This window comes from Furipterus horrens, unplaced genomic scaffold, assembly GCF_987537825.1.
Source record: "Furipterus horrens unplaced genomic scaffold, mFurHor1.1.pri manual_scaffold_2, whole genome shotgun sequence".
NCBI classification, from domain to species: Eukaryota; Metazoa; Chordata; class Mammalia; order Chiroptera; family Furipteridae; genus Furipterus; species Furipterus horrens.
Genome location: NW_028327172.1, coordinates 87,323,893 through 87,345,661, shown reverse-complemented (window position 1 = coordinate 87,345,661; position 21,769 = coordinate 87,323,893). Strand labels below are relative to the sequence as shown.

The 21,769-nt window shown below is 39.9% G+C and overlaps 1 protein-coding gene across 8 annotated transcripts in view; it reads left to right on the top strand.

Moving 5' to 3' along the window:
- Positions 1–21,769, top strand: part of SIK3 (SIK family kinase 3) — a 310,884-nt gene that overhangs the window by 165,010 nt on the left and 124,105 nt on the right. For all 8 annotated transcript variants that reach the window (XM_090265990.1, XM_090265989.1, XM_090265986.1 and 5 more), the window contains exon 3: positions 266–329. In XM_090265990.1, the coding sequence (XP_090122116.1) occupies positions 266–329 (64 nt within the window). The remainder of the gene's footprint in view (positions 1–265; positions 330–21,769) is intronic.

Here is a 21,769-nt window from a genome sequence, read left to right as displayed (position 1 = left end):
TTACAGAAGCCTCATGGAACAACGAAAGGTCTCTCTCTCTCAAGCAGTGAATATTTCCCCCTTTTAAGAACTTGGAGGCATACCAGTTTTTTTCCTTTCTTAATAACATTTATATATGTTCACTTCTGCCAATGTTTTAAGTTTTCTTTAAGCAGTAATGATTATTAATATTTCAAATGACAAAGAAGGAGTCATTAGTTTCTCTTCCTGTAATGTCTGCCTGTCATTTATGTCACTGTCTGTAACTTTCCTGCCTCTGTACCAGGTTATGGAGACAGAACGGATGATTTATCTGGTGACAGAATATGCTAGTGGAGGGGAAATATTTGGTAAGTACATTTATTGCATTCTTTAAGCAGCTATTGAGCACGCTGTGGCAAACCTGAAACAACTGTTCGATGACTGTCACTTGAGCAGCTGTCACTTGATGCTGTCTTTAAGTGCTGCCATTTTCTATCAACAGAGTATTCTAATTTTTTTGTTCTGATTCACATATTTAAGTCTCTTCACCATCTCCCTTTACTTAGCAAAGGTGTTTTGTTTATTTCAATTAGATGTTGACAGTTGAGATTAAAGATCTCCAGGAACAAACATTCCTCCTGAACATGTAACTCAGGGTCTTTCCTATTGCCAGATTCTAACTGGGGTTATTTACCAAGTGTGACAGAACTCCCACACTGTGGGGGTCGGGGGGCTCAGTTATGTGAGAAAGAGCCACTTAGAGCAAGTAATCTCACCCTAATTCATTCTTTAAAGTTTGTTTAAATATAACACATAACTATATTTCTTACCATGTATGTGTTCAATAGTTCCCGTGATGATATTTGTAATTTGGAAGTTCGGTCTTAAGTAGCTATTATTTTTTTCCCTTCTAACACTTAGCACAGCATCAGAATTAAGCAGGAGAATATGTATGTTACCAGGAAATCTGAATTTCAAGGTGGTAAAAACTACCCCTACCCCTTGAATTTTTTTTTTATTTTTTAATAACATTGATAAATGGAGCCGAGTAGAGGTGAAGGCTAAACTATGAAATCTAGATTGACATCTTTTTATTTTTTATTTTTTCCCTTTTGTCAAGTCACTACAGAGAAAGATTCTTTTTATATAATTTAAGTATCTAGTTTATTTTTTTCTGAGTTTTTTGGTTTAATTATGGATGATAAGATATTGGCACTTACTAATTTAAACTATATTTAAAAGCATGAAATCACCTTTGAAGTGCATTCTTCTTATAAATGACGGATCAGTTGTGACTGTAAGGAATTTTTTGTGTTAAATTTTCCCCAGATATCTTGTAATTTTGTGTCTAAGAATCTTCAGGATAAGTGTGAGTACTTTTTAAAGGAGGTAGCATCATTGCTTAATAACTTTTTAATTGGCTTTGTATATGTGTTTTTGCATGTTAATCTTGGGAGAAAAGAGACCATGTCATCTTACAGTTCATAATAATAATACAATACCAACCAAACACAGTACACATTAGATCTACTTTGCTCTTTAGGAAAACAGATTTTAAAAGTAATGAAAAGGGTAATAATTTCCTGGTCATAGATTCTTTGTGGAAATGTAGCTCAAGGCATAAGGAAACAGAATAGTACTTCTCATAGTATTATTTTAAAAAATTTAGATGAGGAATAAAATGATGTATTACCTTAAGAAATTATTGTTACTGAATTAGGGATATAACTGTCTCATGAACTCTGATGTTTAAAAATATCTGAAGAAGCATAGTAGGAGGGTGCAGAATAGACAGGGGGATGTTGAGAAGAGCTTATATGCATGACCCATGGACATGGACTAAGGGGGGTGGGATTGCGGGAGGGAGGGAGGGTGCTGGGTGGAGGGAAGCAAAGGGAAAAGAATTGGGACAACTGTAGTAGCATAATCAATAAAACATTTTTAAAAATCTGTATAAAAGATGAAAGGATCGGCTTAATCACGTACATGAGCTTTGGAGGCAGTTAGACCTACTTTTGAATGAGATATTTGCCATCTTTTGCTGCTTAGAGCAAACTACTAAATGATTCTGGGACTTAGTAACATTTCCTACAAAAGTAAGATCTGCACTATCTGCCTTAGAGTTGTGAGGGTTAAATGAGATGGCATATATAGAGCCCTACCACTTTGCTTCCTTCACCTTCTCATTGAGAACAAATGGGAGATTGACTTCTGGTTGATAGCAGGAGGAACTCTGCTGATGTGCTTCCCAGTGAAAATGATTTAAAAAAAAAAAAAAATCAAGCTCAGCCATTTAAAATTTATGGAAATGGTCCTAAGGTGAACAGCAAATGAAGAAACATTTATTCAAGAACATCTATAAAAATTCGGTAAACAATGAGAGAGTCTGGGTTTTTTTAACTGCTTCCTTTTTCCCTCTTGTCAGCTCAACTAGATAGAGATGCCACTCAAGATTACTCTAGTCCAAATACAGTCTCTCTACTCCCACCCCTCCAACCTAGACTAACAGCATTCTTCCTGGAGGAACAGATCATCATTTCTCATCTTTCCCCCAGCTACCTCTTGCTGCTACTAAGTCCTGGGTGAGTGCCATTGGAGAGTGGGGACTCCCTTTTTCTACCCATCCTCCGTTTATGGAGCTTGGGTGTGGTAGACTAAAATACTAGAGCCTAGATCACTCTTGTCTCAAGTTGTAAGTTGGTAGTTCCATCCTAAGAGAGGCAAGCTGAGATAGTCTCAGACTGCATACCCTCTCCCTCTACTGGGCTCTTAGCTCCTAGAGTGAGAATGTCACTCATAGAGAACTTTACCATTGTCCCCACACCTAGCTTCAGAGCCCTGGCTCAGAGATTGGCCTAGGGAATTAGGGATGTAAAATGGCTCCTAATTTCTTCCCAAAGAAACTGATTTTATTTGTTACAGAGAATGAAGTTCAAGCCTGAAGATCCTCACAACAACATTGGAGGTTGTGGTAAAAAGGCATTTCAGAGGAGTCTTACAAGATAAGCTAAACTGTAGGCCAGCTAGTTTGTAGGAGAGAACCAGGGAATAAACACAAGAGCCTAACTGAGGTCAGAACACAAATCACTGAGCTCAGTCACTACTGCGTCAAAGGAACCAGACCTTGATTGGATTTTTTATAGAACAGTTTATGTCCCAGAGCATTATTGAAGACAGTAGAGCAGCCACCAGCAATTACTGAAGTTTAACAATGGGGTGTGGTCAAGGAAAGAAAGGAAGAGAGCTCTTCCCAAACCATGAAGTCCAAGTGATCTGAGGGTAACTGTGGATATGCCAAACCTGTACCTTCCTGTGTAACAGCATCATAAGATGAATGCTATGTATAAGGGAATAAACTTCATTAAAATACTCCAGCCAGTCAATAAACAAATACATAAGCTAGAGCTATAACATTGCTTCAGGAGGTTAGAGGTGTACTAGTACCCAGATGTGCTACAATGTATTATCTGAAAGTGTGATCCATACACTGAAAAAAAAAGCAGGCCACAGAAACTGCCTGTGAGAGAGACCAGATGCCAGATATATCAGACTTTAAAGTCGCTATTATGACATGTTCACAGAAACAATGGATCTCACAATTAAAGTAGTAAACGAAGGTATGATGACAATATCATATCAAATAGAGAATATCAATGAAGAGATAGAAACATGTAAACTATAGAATTGAAAGGTAAAATAGTAAAGTGATTGATTTGTTAAAGAGGCTTAACTTTAGATTTGAGCTGGCAAAAGAGGTGAATTTGTACGTAGACTGATAGACATTTTACAAATTGAAGATCAGAGAGAAAAACAAGAACAATGAACAGAGCCTTGGAGAAATGTGGGACACAACATATGTATAATGGGAGTACCAGAATGGGGAGAGAGACAGAGGAGAAAGAAGCAGAAGAAAATACACAGGGATATAATGGTTGTAAACTTCACAGGTTTACTGAAAACAAGGACCTACATGTTCAGAAACTTCCAACAAAATCCAAGTAGGATTAAATGACAAGAGATCCACAAACAGATACATGGTAGTATGAATAGTGAAAATCAAAAACAAGGAGAAAATATTGAAAGTGTCAAGAGAAAAGTGATGTCACTTAAAGGGAACCTGTTAAGGTTAACATTGGATATTTTAGCAGAAACAATGGAGGTCAGAAGCAATAGGATAGTGTAAGAATGGAGTCGCTCAGAAGGCCATCAAGATGCAGCGAGCAGGAAAAAAGTTTATTGAGGGACTCAGCAAGCAGGGACAAAGCCGTGCTGTGAGTGGCTCCGACTCTGGACTCCTGGGGAAGGAGGGGGTTGTTTTATAGGGGGAAGAAAAAAGGAACTATTGAATTATGGTTATCTTGCAGCTGTAAGCATGACGGGCCAATCAAGGCCAAACGCAGCTTGGCTTGACGCACTCCGCTATTGTGGGGAACTCCCGGCCCAAAATATCGCCATCTTCCAAGTAGCTGCAGGTGGGCAAGGGGTGGGCATGGAAACCAAGGCTGTCATTCTGGCCTTTTTGTTTTAATAAAAGGAGGAAGGGGTGGGGTGTGTTTTTTGGGGTGGCAGAGACCGGTTGAGACAGTGGTAGTCTAATCTCTCTTCTGTAACGACTTCCTGCTGAGTTAGGGTGATGGGAGGGTGTTGACTGCTGCCTCAGGGGTCGTCTCTTGCCATGGGTTGATATCTGAAAGATCTTAAGAGTATATTATGGACAGTAGAGGCTGTTATGGATTGAACTGTTTTTTGAATAAAGTTAATTAGCAGTTTGAGGAAGCAAGGGCCAAGGGCGAGGAATAATAGGAGGAGAAGCAGTGAGGTTATGAGAAGCACTAGATCACTTTGAAGGGAGAGGAGAAGTATGAGAGGAAGGTTCCGAACCAGGATTCTCCATATGCCCGCTCCCTAGCTTGGGCAATAATGTTAATGAGTTTTTTTAAGTACTTGTAAATTTTCTTTTATTATGCCTGTATTGTTAATGTAAAAACAGCAAGTTTCATTTAGTATGGTGCAGTTTTCCCTGCATCGGCTGTGAGGATGTCTAGGGCCCTCCTGTTTTGGAGAACTACGTCTGCTAGGCTGTTCAGGGATTTTTGCTGTTTCTTTAGAGCTTGGAGGGTGTTATTTTAAGTTTCTTGAAGGGATGAAGAGAGATTTAGTACTGATTTTTTAAATTGGGATATTTTTACGCACTAGAAGAAGCTTTTATATATAGAGTGCCCTATTTTCGGTTGTTTAAAGATAGGGTTGCTGTACGCATGTCTGCCACTACTGCTGGTCTCGTTTGTGTAGGGGGCGGGGCAAGAGGGAGGTCCCAAGGAAGGAACCAAGGTTGGGGATTGCCTTGGAAGTCGCTATTTGCTGGGGGCTTAGTATAGAGGCATTTAGTATTAGAGCAACTATCATGCAGGTGCTAATCTAGTAAGGAGGAATTATTAGGTATGCTTGCGTGCCACATAGGAAGTGGTATCCCGTCCCTTGAAGAGAAATAGCAGTGCTATGTTTTCCTTTGGTGATGGCAGTGTAATTGGGGTGAGTTTTATTTTTTACTGACTGGCACTAAACATTATGGAGGACTTTGTGAAGAAATGTTTGGCTGTATTGGTTAAATTGAAAATCTTATGATCCATATAGGGGTAGCAGGAAAATCTGAAGTTTTGGTTTGATTGTGAATTTGGGCTAATATGTGAGGATGAGTAGGAGCTTTTGGTCGGCCTTTATAGTGTATGTATGAAGGCTAGGTCTAGGCTGTGGTTGCAGAGAAGGGAAGGGTTGAATGCGCCCAAGGAGGGAGGCTGAGTGTGGGTGCCACTGACATGCCTGACGCGGATGCAGAGAGTGGCAGGACCTATAATATCAGTGGCGGTGGCTACTGACTGGGCCGCTCCAGGGAGATCTGCCGAACCCGTGTAGTAGGGGGATGGAAGAAAGTGGACGGTAAGGTTATATAAGGTGGTGAGATTGGGTGGGAAGGTGATTACCTCAATGTCTGGGTGGTGAGAGGAGTGGGGGCAGATCCAGCCGTTGGTTTTGTTGGTTAAGTTTGCTATATTCACTGTATTGTGGGGGCTAGAGGATGTCGATATGAGGTGGCAAAGGTTAGAAGGGCGATAACCATAATTGTGAGGGGAGTCAGCATGGTTACTGTGATTCGAGTAAGTTAGTGAGGGATAGAACTAGGATGAAAGTGTAAAAGTAAATTTCATCAGGGGTGTAGTCGCTGAGAGTGCCCTGTAGCCAGGCATTCAAGACATGTTCTAAAAACTGAGAGATAGTCTGGGGGGAGCTTTTGGGGTAATAAAAGTTTTTGCAAGATGAGATGAGTAAAGAGGGGCCTGTGGAAGGCTTATTTAGAGGATGGTTGGGCTTGGGTGATTTTTTACTGTCAAGTTTTCAGTGGGGGTGCAGGAATACATGGGCGGTATTGCTTGTGGCACTTTTTGGATGGGGACAAGCTGGGTGATGGTGGGTTCAAGATAACAGCGTGTAGTGGTCTTGCATTTATGTGAAATTGGTTCTGGAGTTAGGTGAGGAATGTTGAGTGTGATTATTGGGGAGAATTATTTTGTTATGTAGATGAAACTACCTATTTTGTTGGGTTGCTCCAAGCTTAACTAGGGTGCATCTTTCTTCCTCTACATAAAGGGGTGCCTTGGTAGGCATTGTAAGGAGGATGGAAGAGGCATGGGCTTGTTTTTTTGCCTCAGTGTCTGCTTTGTGATTTTCCTGAGCTATGAGATCTGTGCTGGCTTGATGTCCCTTGCAGTGGATAACTGCTGCTCTTGTCGAGAACTGAGCCGCTGAAAAAGTTTGAGGATGAGATGTTTGTTGATGATGGGAGAGTGTTTAGAGGTGATATATCCCCTTTAAAAAAAATTGATATGTGTGAATGTATGATGTGATAGGTATATTTAGAGTTAGTGTATATATTGACCTGATGACTTTTTGCAAGGGCCAAGGCCCGCATTAGGGCAATAAATTCTGCCTGTTGGGAAGAGGTACCAGAGGGCAAGTGTCCCGACTCAATGACGGAGGCGAGGGCAGTGATGGCATATTCTGCTCCCTTTGGGTTGGTCTTGTAGGAGCTTTTATCTATAATTCAGGATTCCGTCTGGGGTAGAGGGGTGTCTTGTATGTCGGGGAAGGGGTGTAAAAAGGAGGACAGATGTTGAGTGTAGTGATAGGTATGGGTGTGGGAGTCGGGGAAGGGAAGTAATGAGGCAGGGTTGAGGGAGAGAGCAGATTTATGTAGGGGGATTTGAGGATTTTGAAGTATTTGGGTGTGTAAGAACTGAATTTGGGAAGGGGAGGCTGCAGCAATGGCCTGGTGGGTTAGTAGGCCGGAAATAGCATGAGAGCAGTGGACTGTTACCTGGGCAAAGGGAACTAACTTAAGGGTTTTTTGACTGAGAATTGCTGCCACACATATAGAGCCCTACCACTTTGCTAAGGCGTGGAGGCAGGCTGGCCACCCTAGGAAGGGGGAATCGAGTGGTTTGGAAAAATAAGCTATAATCCATTGGTCTGGTCTATGTTGCTGTGCTAACAGCTCGAGAGCAAAGCTATCTTTTGTTTCGGTGTATAGAAGAAAAGGTTTATTTGGGTTTGGAAGGGCTGAGGCTGGGGCTTGGCCGAGAGCTATTTTGAGTGTGGTGAAAGGTTTAAGGACGGCTCGAGGGTTTTCCAGGGGTTTGGACAAGTCTCCAGCTGTTGCCTGGTATAAAGGTTTGGCTAGGGTTACAAAATTAGGTATTTAAGTTTTGAAAAATTTGTTGAGGCCTAAAAATAATAGGAGTTTTTGTTTATTATGGGATAGGGGGAAGGTAGTTATTAGGTTTTGTCTTTTTGGAGTTAGGTATTTATGAGTAGGGGTGATGGAGAGTCCAAGATACATGACCTGAGTTTGAGAGAACTGGCCTTTGTTTTGCGATTCGCGGTATCCCCAACTGGCAAGAAAGTTTAGGAGCTGGGCAGTATGGAGATGAGAAAGGTTTTTAGATGGACTGCAGAGGAGGAGGTCATCCACGTACTGTAGGAGGACGCTTGGGGAGAGGTCAGGCTTCTGTAAGTTGGCTGCTAGGGCTTGACTGAAGAGGTGGGGACTATTTTGAAACCCTTGAGGCAGCTGTTGGGTTATTTTTGTGGTTGGGTTGGTCCAGGTGAAGGCAAAGAGGTCTTGGGAGGCCGGGGAGAGTGGGATAGTGAAGGCATCTTTGAGGAATAGGACAGTAAAGTGGGAGGTTTGAGGTGGGATGCACGACAAGAGGGAATAACGGTTAGGGACAATGGGGTTGATAGAGACAGTGGCCTCATTGATGGTACAGAGATTTTGGACAAGATGGTGAGACCCGTTGGGTTTTTTTTACTGCTAGGATGGGGGACTTGGCAGGAGAGGTGGCAGGTCAAAGTAGACCTGCTCCCAGCAGGTGGTCTATAATAGGCTTCAGACCGTTTAAGGCCAAGGGGTTAATGGGTATTAAGGTTTGTTGGGGATATGGGAAGCATCTTTTAGGGTTACAGTGACCGGAGTGTTGTGGGAGGTGATGGAAGGATTGTTTGTGTCCCGGACATCGGGATTGACCACTGTTAGCCAGGATGGCAAGGGAGTGTCTGGGATGGTGTTAAGGAACTGCCCTAAAATTAGAAGAAGAATGAGAGGGGTAGGATTATCTGGTGAAGGCATGGAGTCAAAACAACCAAGAGATATAGATGCGTGCAGTTTGGTTAGAATATTGCATCTAGGAAGTAGGGCTGGGCAGTGGGGCAGGACTAGAAAGGAGTGGGTGACTGCCTGATGCCCAATGAGGCAGGTTAGGGGAGGGGTACCTAGGGGTTGGGTCGCCTTGCTGTCTATTCCTACAACCGATATGGCAGAGGGAGTTAGGAGCCCTGGAAATTTGGGCAGAACAGAATACGTAGCTCCATATCGAGGATAAAGGGGACAAGCTTACCTCCACCAATATGTTTACCCTGGGTTCTGCAGCTGTGATGGTGAGAAGTGGGGGTCTTGAACCCGAATCCCATCAGGTGGTGGAAAGTCCGAGGAGGTCTGGGACTTGAGAGGCCCACATCTGGATCTGCTGCCAGGGTGGGCAGTCTAGTTCCCTGGTTAGAGGCCGTCGGACAGTCAACCTTCCAGTGACCTGTCTTTTGACAGAGAGGGCAGGGACCCGGAGGAGGTAAGCGGGGGGTTGGACAGAGCTTTGCCCAGTGTCCCTCCTGACTGCATGGGAAACAGGGGCCCAGAGGCTGCCTAATGGTGCAGGCTTTGCCCTTAGGCTTACTTTGCCCCTTGGAGGAGTTCCCCAGGGCATTAGCCAGCAAAAGATACTGCTTGTCTTTCTGTTTCTATCGCTCCTTTTCCCTTTCCTCTTGCTGGTTGTTGTATACTCGGAAGGCGACATGAATAAGTTCGCTTTGGGGGGTCTCAGGGCTCGCCTCTTAACTTTTGGAGCTTTTTTTTTAATGTCTGGGGCCAATTGACTAATGAAGTGGGTGTGTAAAAGGAGGCGTCCCTCAGGCGAAGTGGGGTTTAAATTGGTGTATTTTTGGATGGATTCTGGGAGCCTTGTTAAGAAGGCGGCTGGATTTTTACAAGGACCCTGGGTAATTTTGAGAGTTCTGTCAGAGTTGACAGCTTTAAAGCCTAATTTGCGCATCCCAGCAAGGAAACATGTAAGAAAGTGGGACATGTATTCACGTGACACCATCTTTACCAGCGACCTCGAGGAAGGGCTAGAGACTAGAAGGGCAATGCTTATTGGGGGTTGGGGGGAGAGGAGGTAGGGATGGGCCTATGGGATTGGGTATGGGGAGGAGAAGGTCTGGGGTCTTGGAGGGCTGGGGACTGTGAGGAATCAGGTGACTGGGGTTCTGAGGGGGGCAAAGGGGCATCTTGCTCAGGGTCCTAGGGAGGTGTGTGGTCAGCAGGATCGAAGGTATCCAAGTGTAAGAGCCAAGGAAACTGGTGGCTCCCAAACCAGTATAAAATAATTAGCAGTAAAGGGCAAATGTAATTAGAGGGTTTCTTTGAGCCAGAGTTAACAATATTAGCATTAGGAAAGGGGCTTTTGGAGGCTCAGCACAAATGCCTCTGAGAGAACAAAGTATATCCGAAATCTGAGGGGAGGACGTTCATTACCAAACCCTGGGAAATGGGAAAATGCAGCCAGACAGCCCAGCAAACAAGACAGGGAAACTCCAAAGAAGAGCTGGAGATAGACCTATAACCAGATTACCCTTAATTAATTTAGTTAATTGTGTTGTATTATAACTCCGGAATATTCAGCATGGAAAAACTGAAAAGGAGAAGGAGGGAGAGGGAGGAAGCAGGGGGCGGTTTTACTCGCGTTAGGATAAGAAAAGCCAGCTTCATCTTTCGGTGTGCATCTTTGAATTTGTTCTTGTCTGCGCCCAAAGCTGCAGATCTGTGAATAGACAACTGCTTTGGTTACTGCTAAAATCCTGTGTCCCAATGTTTTATTGTGAGTATTTTTTTATAGAAGGAAGAAGGAGAAGGGGTTAGAAGGGGTGCAGAAAGTCAAGAGGAAGGTGGCTTTTTCTGGACAAGGAGAATTTGGTGGGTAGTGAGCTGTTTGCAAAGAGAGTGTTTGCCCCGAAGGGGTCAGAAAGCCTGAGCATAGGGAAGTTCTGACCACTTGCTCGACTGCTGGAGAAAGTCACCGAGGTCTGTGAGAACTCCGAAGTCAAGTGTGCTGTTTTCCAGCTACCGAGTCTGGTTATTTAGAGGATATTGGGGCCATGCGACAGTGGACAGAAATTTAAGTCGACGGGACTTGACATCTCCATTTAGTTGGAGAGATGTGAATTACAGACTAAACACCCGACAGGGGTATCTTTGGGTGGGAGGGACTGGCCAATTCCCATGGTGATGATTAGGGTTAATGTGAGTCCGAGAAGGAGGGGGGAGGGCGAATCCTAGCCAACGTTCCCAGCTCCACAATCTGTCAAGATGAGTGTCCCCATTTTGACCAGAGAGTGGAGGGCCAAAGGCTGAGAAGAGAGGCGCTGATTTATCCCAAGTGTCCCTAGGAGTTGTCAGGCCCCAGAGAGTGGGTCCAGACTGATGCAAGGAGTCAAATGACCCTGTAAGTGGTTCTGATTCAGCGCTCAGATTTAGGGCCAGACTGCCCAGAATGGTCTTGGATAGACCAGGAAACAGAACCACCGGGGGGAAATGAAGGCGGGGATGAATCCAAGGGCTGGTGTTGATTGGGAGTAAATGGCAGTCAGAGAAGGGGTTGGAGGAAAAAGGCGGGTGGGGTCAGCAAGCCAGAGGGGAAGCTGGAGCGGCCAACTCATGGAGCCCTGAGCAAGTCCAGGTCCAAGGATTGGGGGCCAGCTCAGGGCCCAAGTCCGACTCAGGAGTCCCGGTTGAACCCGTGTCCCAATCCCAGATTTCGGCACCATAATGTGAGAACGGAGTCGCTCAGAAAGCCATCAAGATAAAGCGAGCAGGAAAAAAAAAGTTTATTGAGGGAAGTAGCAGACAGTGAGTGAGCCATGCTGCAAGTGGCTCTGACTCCAGACTACTAGGGAAGGAGGGGGCTGTTTTATAGGGGGAAGAAAAAAGGAACTATTGAATTGTGGTTATCTTACAGCTGTAAGCATGACAGGCTGATCAAGGCCAAACGCGGCTCGTCTTGATGAACCCTGCTATGGTGGGGAACTCCCGGCCCCAAATATTGCCATCTTCCAAGCAGCTGCAGGCGGGCAGGGGGAGGGCATGGGGGAACCAAGGCGTCAGATAGCATTTTTAAACTGCTTTAGAACAACAGACAAACAAAAAAAGTAAAGGAATTCATCACCATCAAACCAGTATTATATGAAATGTTAAAGGGTCTTTAAGCAGAAGAAGAAAAAAAAGATGAAAACTAACAAATTCCTACCTATCAACAATTGAATATAAAAAGCAAAGTAAACGAACAAGCAGAACAAAAACAGACTCATAGATGTAGAGAACATTTTGATGGTTTCCAGATGAGAGGTGTTGGGGGAGTGGCTGAAAAAGGTGAAGGGATTAAAAGTACAGATTGGTCATTAAAGAATAGCCATGGGGATTTAAGTATAGCATAGGGAACATGGTCAATACTTCTTCAGTAACTATGTATGGTGTCAGGTGGGTATGAGATTTATCGGGATGATCACTTAGTAAGTTATGTAATGTCTAATCACTGTGGTGTACACCTGAAACTAATACAGTGTTAAATGTAAGTGAAAAGTTAAAAATGATCAAAATTAAATAAATTGAAATGCTTCATGAGGAAGTATTCATGTAATGCAAAAGAAAGCAGTAATGAAAAAATAGAACCGAAAAGGCATGAAGGATATAGAAAACAAAGTAAAATAGCAGGCACAAGTTCAACTATATCAGTATTAAGTATAAATGAATGGAATAATCTCATAAAGAGGCAGTGATTATTAGACTAAATAAAAACACATGACCCAACTATATGTTGTCTGTAGGAGACAGTCTTTAAATTCAAGGACACAAATAGACTGAAATTGGGAAAAGATATACAGGCATCCCCTGTATAACACGGTACTTCTATAACACAGTTTCGCTTTAACACGGTTAGAGATTGGGGAAACTCCCGTGTAACACGAAATTAGGAAAATCCCCCTACAATTCTGAATGTGATAAAAGCTTTTAATTACGAAAGATAACTCATTTAAAATTTTTCATTTGAGCACATACATTGTATTAGTTTACTCTAAAAAGCGTGAAGAAAGGCCTAGATTTAGCCGAACAGTTAGTCATATTTCTTAAATAAAGATTCTTGCACTGAAAGGAGCACCAAGTTTAAGAGAGAACTTCAAAAGTGCTTAGCACCGTATAACGAAATTTATAAAGATCTCTCAGCTGAATGCAAGTAATCTAAAATAACAGATTTTTTTTTTTTTTTTTGCAAAAAGTATAGCATAGAAATCAAGATAATGCTGAAGAAAGTTCAGAGGATAAGGATATCTTGTCAAAAAGAAAACACATTCGGTTAATGGAGCTTAGTAGTGATGATGAAAAAAAATTACTGAATTTATATTAATATGTAATACTTTTGATGAAAATTGCTGTAATAAAGATATTTCTCTTAATTATAAAAATTTAATAGTATGTATTTTTAATTTTGGAACCTAAGCCCCCATTTTGTACTAGGTCTTTGTTCTGTATAACACAGATTCACATAACACAGTATTTGTTAGGAACCTAACAACCGTGTTATATGGCGGTTACCTGTATCATAAAGATAGTAACCACAAGAAAGCTGGAGTGACTATGCTGATATCATACAAAATAGACTTTAAAACAAAAAAAAAAAAACCCCAAACATTTCCTTTACTTAACTAGAGGTAAAGAAGAACATTTTATAATGATAAAGGGATCAGTACAGTAGGGAAATAAAACATTTTAGGAACATGTCTAATAACAAAGCAAAATACATAAAACAAAAACTGACAGAAATGAAGGGGAAAATAGACAAATGATAATATTTGGAGGCTTTAGTATCCTGCTTGCAATAATAGATAGATAAACTAGAAGATCAACAGGGAAAAATAATACTTGAACAACACTATAAACCAACTAGACCTAACAGACATCTGTAGAACACTTCACTCAACAACACAAGGTATATGCTTCTCAGTTAAACACAGACATTCTTGATAATACGATATGCCAACTAAGCCTGAATAAATTTTAAAAGTTAGCAATAATGTGTTTTGCAACCACAATAGAATGAAATTAGAAATGAATAGCAGGAAAATTGGGGGAACTCAGATTTGTGAAAATGAAACTGTATTTTTAAAGAAACAAAGGGTTAAAGAAATCAAAAGTGAACTCAGAAAATATGAAAGTAAAGACACATCATACTAAAACCTATGGGATACAGTTAAAGCGGTGCTTAGAGGAACAGAAGTAGTAAAACTGTATTTACAGATAACATGATTTTGTATATAGTAAATCCTAATGAATTCACTAAAAACTATTGAGAACTATAGAGGTTGGGGCAAAAGTAGGTTTATAGTTGTTGAAATTAAAAATAATATGATAATAAATCATAATACAAAAATAAAGTGTTTCACATACAACTGTAAACCTACTTTTGCCCCACACTGTAGAAGATTTTAGCAAAATTGCAAGATACAAAAGCAATGTATTCAAGTCATTCGTATTTCTATACCCTTACAATGAACAATCTGAAAAATGAAAGAATTTAAACAATTCACTTTACAAGAGCATCAATACGAATAAAAGAAATAAATTTAACAAAAGCAGTACACATCTTAAGACTATGAAAAGTACAAAAACAGTGTTGGGAGAAATGTAAGAAGATCTAAATGATTGGAAAAACATTTCATATTCATAGATTGTAAATGTTAAACTTGTTAAAATGGCACTACTAATCAAACTGATGAATAGATTCCATGCAATCCCATCAGAATTTGAGCTGACATTTTTGTAATAATTAAGTACCTGATTCTAAAATTCACATGGAATTACAAGGGGTCAAAATAGCCAAAACAATCTTGAAAAGCAAAAAGCATAGCAAAGGTTCTCCCCTAGATTCTTCAGATAAATTGGGACCTTATCTATACCTTGAGTTTGGACTTCTTGCTTCTAGAACTGTGAATGAGTAAATTACAGTTGTTTTAAGCTACCTACTTTGTGGCCATTTGTTTAGGCACCCCTTGAAACTAATACAGATGAGGGCAGGATTTTGACATCATCTTTGAATATCTCCCCATAAAATAGTAGTCATTTATAAGGGGGGAAATCAATTATCAGGCACAGGAATTGTCAGACACTAACATGATTAGGTCATTAATATTAACATCATGTGTGGTGAAGTCTTTAAAAATGTAATTCAGGAACTGCAATCTTGAGATATTTGCTGGAATTAAGTAGGCAGGAGCAAGGTATTTCTGAAATGTTGTGGCATATTTAAAAGATTGGAAGATGACAGAGAATATGGTACATTTCATATTCCTTAAGTTGCTTAGTGTGGTTTAAATGTAGGTTGTATGTGAGTAAATGGCTGGAAATGAGGCTGGTGAAATAGGAGAGGCTTAATAATGAAGGGCTTTGTGTGAATTCTCTGACTTTGCTAAATTCCCTATCACATCCTCTCCTCCCACTAGATCCTTTCTTAGTAGTACTTATATCAGTTGTGGTTTTACATTTATTTTTATAATTATTTAATGGTTTCTCTCTCCCTCCAGACCACAAACTCAACAAGTTTAGGGGCCATGTTTGTTTTTGCTCACCGTTGTATCTCTATGTCTCTTCTTGCTCTTCAGTTTATACCTTTGGATTCAAATACTTACTGAGTTAAATGATGAGTAACTTTACTTACCAAATGAGTGCATAAATGAATGAACAAACTGTGTAAAAGAATTGACTTTTATCATGAAGTATTGTCATATGAGGAAGAATTGGTATAGAACATACCAAGACCAGTTAGGAAGCTGTCCAGTGATATTTGATAATGATGAGGTTTCTGTTTTTTCAGGCTCTTTTTTTCTTTTTTATTGAATTTATTGGGATTGGCATTGGTAAATAAACTCATAGGTTTTAGGTGTACAATTCTATAATACATCACCTGGATATTGTATTGTGTGTTCACTACCCCTAAAGAATGATGAGGTATTGAAGTAAGGTAGTACCTTCATCTATTTCATTTTAACTTCACAGTAATCTTGTAATGTAGATATTTTTATCATTTTATAGACTAGAGAAACTGAGGTTCAAGGAGGCTAAATAATCTGCCTAAAATTATATAATTAATCAGTGTTAGAGATGAGATTAAGTCCAGGGCTATCCGACTCCAGAGTACATGTTCTTTCCCATTCAGTAGGTTGTAGAGTCTGTTCTTCCATATAAAAGGACTTCAGTTAAGTGTCTCTGGGAGACTTTTGATTATAAATATAAGCCACATATTTAGCTCATGGACATAGCAGTGAAACAAATCTTAATATGAAGTATTTTTTACCTTCCTATTATTAAATCCCTATTGAAAGAGAGGGTGAGACAGATTTTCTTTAGAAGAGTATTCTTACTGTGAGAATACGGAACTGGTAGTTATAAATTACCACTTCCTGTACTTATATAATAATGACTCTGGCTTCTCCCATCAAGGCTTTTTATTTCATCATTGTTTATGGAAAAGAAATAGCCAGTATTCCTCAAATTGTAGACTGATTAATTATATCAATGGTGTACTAAGCTTTTTGAAAGTTACAGTACTAGGTAAAGGAGAAAATGAGTAAGAGGGTATTAAGATGATCTTTTAGCTGTCTGTCCCTGTTATCCGTGTGTGTGGCCGTGTCACTTACTGAGTTAGAGAATACCAGGGTTACAAATAGATTGGATGAACTGTGTTGTTTTAGACATATTGAGTTTGAGCCACAAGTTAGATAAAAGTTTTCCATTAGGTAATTGGATATATTATATTAGTCTTGAAATTAGGGATAAGATGAAGCCTAAGGATATTGTTTCCATCAGCAGATAGATGATATGTGGTAATCAAATAGGATAATGCAGAAAGTAGGTTTGAGGATGAAACTCTTAAACTTTATTACCATATGTATTTAAGTTGAAAGTGAGGACTTGAAGTATATGTAAAAGCTGCTGTTGATGAAATAAGATTGTGATAAAGGAAAATAGGAATTTCAAAAAGGAGCAATGTTCAGTGCTATAGAAAAGTCAAATATGATAAGGACTGAAATGAAGCCCCTGTCTCTGTGTCAGAGATGTTCTTAGTGCTCTTAAAGACAACTGTTTTTACTCGTGTGACAAAATAGAACAGAGTGGCCTTGGTTGGTGTCATACTGATACACCAAGGTTGCAGGTTCAATTCCCGGTCAGGGCACATACAAGAAACAACTAATGAATGCATAAATAAGTGGAACAACAAGTTTTTTTCTCTCTCAAAATCAATAAATAAAAATTAAAAAAAACAGAATATAATGGGGCGAGGTATGAGTACATAGTGTGGAAGAGGATACTGATAGTTTTTACCAGTGTTTTCTAAACTTTATTATATCACACATTAATAATACCTTTATAATTGTTTACTCAATTTTATCCAAATATATATATAACTATAAATATTACCTTTCCATAATATAACTGCGTTCTAAAATATACACAGATGTAGAAATTGAAAATAAGTAGAAGTGATGGGACTTCTTGGCAATGACACATCTTTCTAAAGAGCAAATATAGAACTAGACAAAATTGCCTAAAACAACCATGTAGGATTCTGATAATGAACCAGTGGCAAACATCAAATTGGGAAGCTTTAATTCATGAAAATCTTTGAACATGTGGTAAGAACAGTGGGAGTCTTTGGCCTTCTTTCCTGAGCTTCTGTATCCTTCACTCACCTCCCCAAGTCTAATCATAATATAATCAATATAATCAAGTTGATTAACCTTAAACCAGCAGCTTTGTTGCCAGAGGCAACTGACTTGATTTGGAAGAGAGGACAAAAACAAACAAACAGGCCCCCCCCCCCAAAAAAAAAGAAATCCCAGTTATACAAGTCAGTTTGGTAGCGAGTTTGGTAGGAAATGATTGTGGAGGGCTCATAGCCTTGATAGCTAGAAGTTGTGGTCTTGGTAGAGACAAGCAACAGAGTGGTTATCTAGCCAGAAACTTGGAAGGGAGATTGTGTAAATGAGAGAACTATAACAGAGTAAGCTAAGTTTTCCATTCATTTCTGCCTTACTGGGGACTGGCATTCACTAGGAAGTCCTGAGAGAGCTCAGCAAAGAGTAAGATCTGAGACTGACTTTGAAACTTTCTGAACTTTGAGTGCACTTGACAACTCACCAACAGATTTGTTAGCAGAAGGTGAAAAGGCTATTTGCTTGATGTAGACCTAGGGATGACCTAAGGAAGCCAGGCTAAAAAATAAAAATAAGAATTTTTAAAAATATTGAGCAGTGAAATCAATGGATACATACCTCAGGGAGACAGATTCTCAAATTATTTCCAAGAGGGTTACTAAAAACCAGAACAAAACAAAGAATAGCAACAACAGTCCTCAGGGGGAAAAATCATAATCTAGAATTGGTTAAATATATTATCTATAGTACCCAGTTTTATAAAAGAATACCACCAGATGTTAAAGAAAAATTCCAGGAACACATGATCCATATCCAGGAAGAGAATCAGTAGAAACTCTCTGAATGGGTCTGGATGTTATTTTTAGCAAAAAAATTCATGGCGATTATTATAAATTTGTTCAAATAATTAAAAGAAATCATGTCTAAATAACAGAAAATATGATGACAGTGACTTAAATTGGGATTCTATAAAACAGAACAAAATGAAAATTCTAGAGTTGAGAAGTAGAATAACTAATGTGAAAAAAGATCACTAGATGACTTCAATAGCAAATTCAAGGTGGCAGAAGAAAGAGTCAACAAACTTTAAGATATATCAATTATAATGGTCCAATCTGAAGAACAGAGAGAAAATAATTGAAAAAAAAAAAAAACGATAGCGTCAGAGACCTGTAGGGTAGTATAAAGTATATTAACATATTTGTAATGGTCATTCTAGAAGAAGAGGAGAAAGAAAAAAGGACCAAGAATAGGAAGAAATAATGGCCAAGAACTTACAAAATAAAACATTAATTTACATTTTCAAGAAGCTCAATGAATTTAAAGTAGGATAACTACAAAGAGATCCATATCTGGATACATTATTGTCAATTCGCAGCAAGACGGAGACAAGGAGAGAACGTTGAAAGCAGCAAGAGAAAAATTATGCAGAGTAACAATATGATTTATAGGTGCATTTTTATCAGAAAAAAATGGAGGCCAGAAGACAGTGGATCAACATATTTAAAATTCTAAAATTAAAATAAAAACAGTGACCCATAAATTCCAAATCTAGCAAAATTGTCCTTCTAAATGAAGGCAAAATAAAGACATTCCAAAATAACCAGATTCAGAGAATATCTTATAACCAGACCTGCTATATAAGACATTCTATAGGAAGCACTCAAGCTGAGGAAATGGAGGAAATGGATAAAATCAGAAAAGATGAATATGTAGGAAATAAAAGGCTACATAAATATATTTTCATCTTTTTCTCTTAATTTCTTTAAAAGACATAAAATGGCTTGAAGTAATTGTAGCTCTTCATTTCTGGATTTCTACTATATAGTGATGTAATATAAGTAAACAAAGGAAGGTTAAAGAAATGGAGGGTTTTTTTGGAATAAAGTTGCTACATTTTACCAGAAAAACGTCAGTATTAATTTGAAGTAGAATATGATAAGTTAAGATTCATATTATAATCCATAGAGCAACCACTGAGATAAAATTAGCACCCTACTTTGAAGACCAGTGGTATAAATGACTCTTGAGAAACTTAACTATGATGGGAAGGAATAAGTAGAAGGGACATCGGTTGAACTTGTGTTGTCTTTGTATTATGTTTTTGACTTCATACATCATAGTGCATAGGTGTAGAGGAGATTAATCTTCAGTGAGATAGAAAGAAAAAAGGTAAGGATATATTTGAAGGCTGGTAAGTTTGCAGAAGTATTTGTATGAGATTGGTGTTTGGGGGATTGAAGTTGAGAGTCTGACTACCTAATACTAATTTTTGAGAAGTAGGAAAACAATTTGTGTGCTGAAATGAGATCTTCCAATAGTAGCTAAAGGAAATGAAAGAAGTTCATGATAGTGTTAACAGAACCCCTGGGCTGCTCCGACTGAAACAGAACCCACGGGCTGTTTAGTTAGGGGCCCGATTGCCCACCGTCAGAATTATAACTCTCAACACCAGAGTTTAGTGAAAAGAAAAAATTATTTATTTGCGCATAGCTCTGCCTCCCCCTCCCAGACCTGGCCAGTCTTAGGAAAGTTAGAAACATAGTTTCTCTACTTCCTAGGCACAGTTCAGCTTTACCAGTAGCTGCCAATCACTCAGTTCTGATTGGGGAGGTCCTTTCTGTGCTGTGGTGCCCTCCAGCTCTCAGTGCAGAACCGCCTGGATTCTCAGTCTCCTTGTAAACTGCCTTCTTCCTGCAAATGGCGTGGATCTCCTCTCCTTCTCTAAGCAGCCTGGCCAGAGCTTCTTAAAGTAGCCTGGAGACCCCCTCCTCCAAGCCACATGGAGGGAGCACTTCTTAAAGCAGCCTGGAGGCCTCCCTTAAAGCAGCCTGGAGAGACCCACTCCTCCAAGCCACATGGAGGGAGCACCCCCTAAAATGTCCGCCGCTGCTTATATATCTCTGACTGCGTCCTCTGACGCAATGGGTGTTGCAAGCAGTTCTAACCATTCACAGAACCTTATGCAGGCTCTGTAGGCTCCTTCCGTACCAGCCCACAGTCCAAAGAGTCCTCCCATCTTCCTGAGCTTTGGAAGTTTCAGAGCGGATCTTTGAGCAACAACGTTTCCAGCCACTAGGCCCAGTCACGCAAAGGCATCCTGAAAGCTTCTTCCTTTTCCCTATCTCCCAGCTGCAAACCCTGGGGTTTGTTTTTGGACTCCCCTGTTTCTGTAACAATAGGGGACAAGCTGAGGGACTGACAGGCAGCATTGATAGACTAGCAATTGTTGGAAATTTTAACTTCGTTGACACTTCACTTACAGCTTATTTTATGGGTTGTTATCAGTACTTCACTTACAGCTTATTTTATGGGTTGTTATCAGTACTTGGCAGTTTAGGTACAGGAGTGAAGAATATAGGTGGCAGGTTTGATTAGGAGTTTTGCAGGGTTGGTTGAAGTAATGAATTATGGTGCTGGAAGTCTCTGCTCTAGGTGTAAAGGTTACTAGCTGGGAACTTTATCCTGGTGTTGTTGGCAGATTAAGACACAAAACTGCTTTGGGCACTAGTTGGCTGCTTAGTTTCAGATTTGCTGAGAGAGTTGTACCCTTTGTGGCAGTCACAGCATGTCTGGAATATTGCCTTCAGCTTTTTTGTTTTTTAAAATTGATTTGCAGAGAGAGAGGCAGACACATCGCTGTGAGAAACATTGATTGGTTGCGTTCTGTATGGGCCCTGACTGGGGATTGAACCCAGTCTAAGTATGTGTCCTGATTGGGAATCAAACCCGCTGCCTTTTGATGTATGGACCACAGTCCAACCAACTGAGCCACTGGCTTTTGAGTACTGTATTGTGCAAAGGACATCAACAGATGGAATATAATAGAGCTGGTGAGCAGTATTTGCAGTTGTTGGAATAAGGAGTGGGTTAGAGAAGGCTTTATAAAGGAAGTAATTTTTGAACAAAACTTTCCAATATAAGTTTACTGAGTGGAAGTGAGTTTTCCATAGAGAAGCATATGTGAAGACTCTATAAAGTATCAAAATAAATTGATGTATTCAGAGAATTAGAACCAGTTTCTCAGAGAAATAAGTGATGGAATGGTGGTTTCTCTGATTGTTCTAAATGTTCAAAGTGTTCTTTGGAAATGTCTAAAATGCATTCTTTGAGGAGGTAGGTATGTGAGGCAGGGCTAAGAGATTATTCTTTCCTTACAAATACATTCAACCAACCCCTGTTTTTTTCTTGTGTTCAACAAGAGCATCTCTGTTTTATATCTAATATGCCTATTGGACTGCCACATAAGATTTCATTGAAATAAATGAATTTGTGGCCAGTAAAAGTTTGATCCACTGTTAGATGATAGTGAACCATAGAGGACTTTAAAAAAGGCCAGGACATAGTTTGACTTCTTTTAAAAGGTTTTTATTTTATTTTATTTTATTTTATTGCAATTTGAGGGAGGTGAGACGAGTCTGGGAGAGCAGTTAAAAGACTA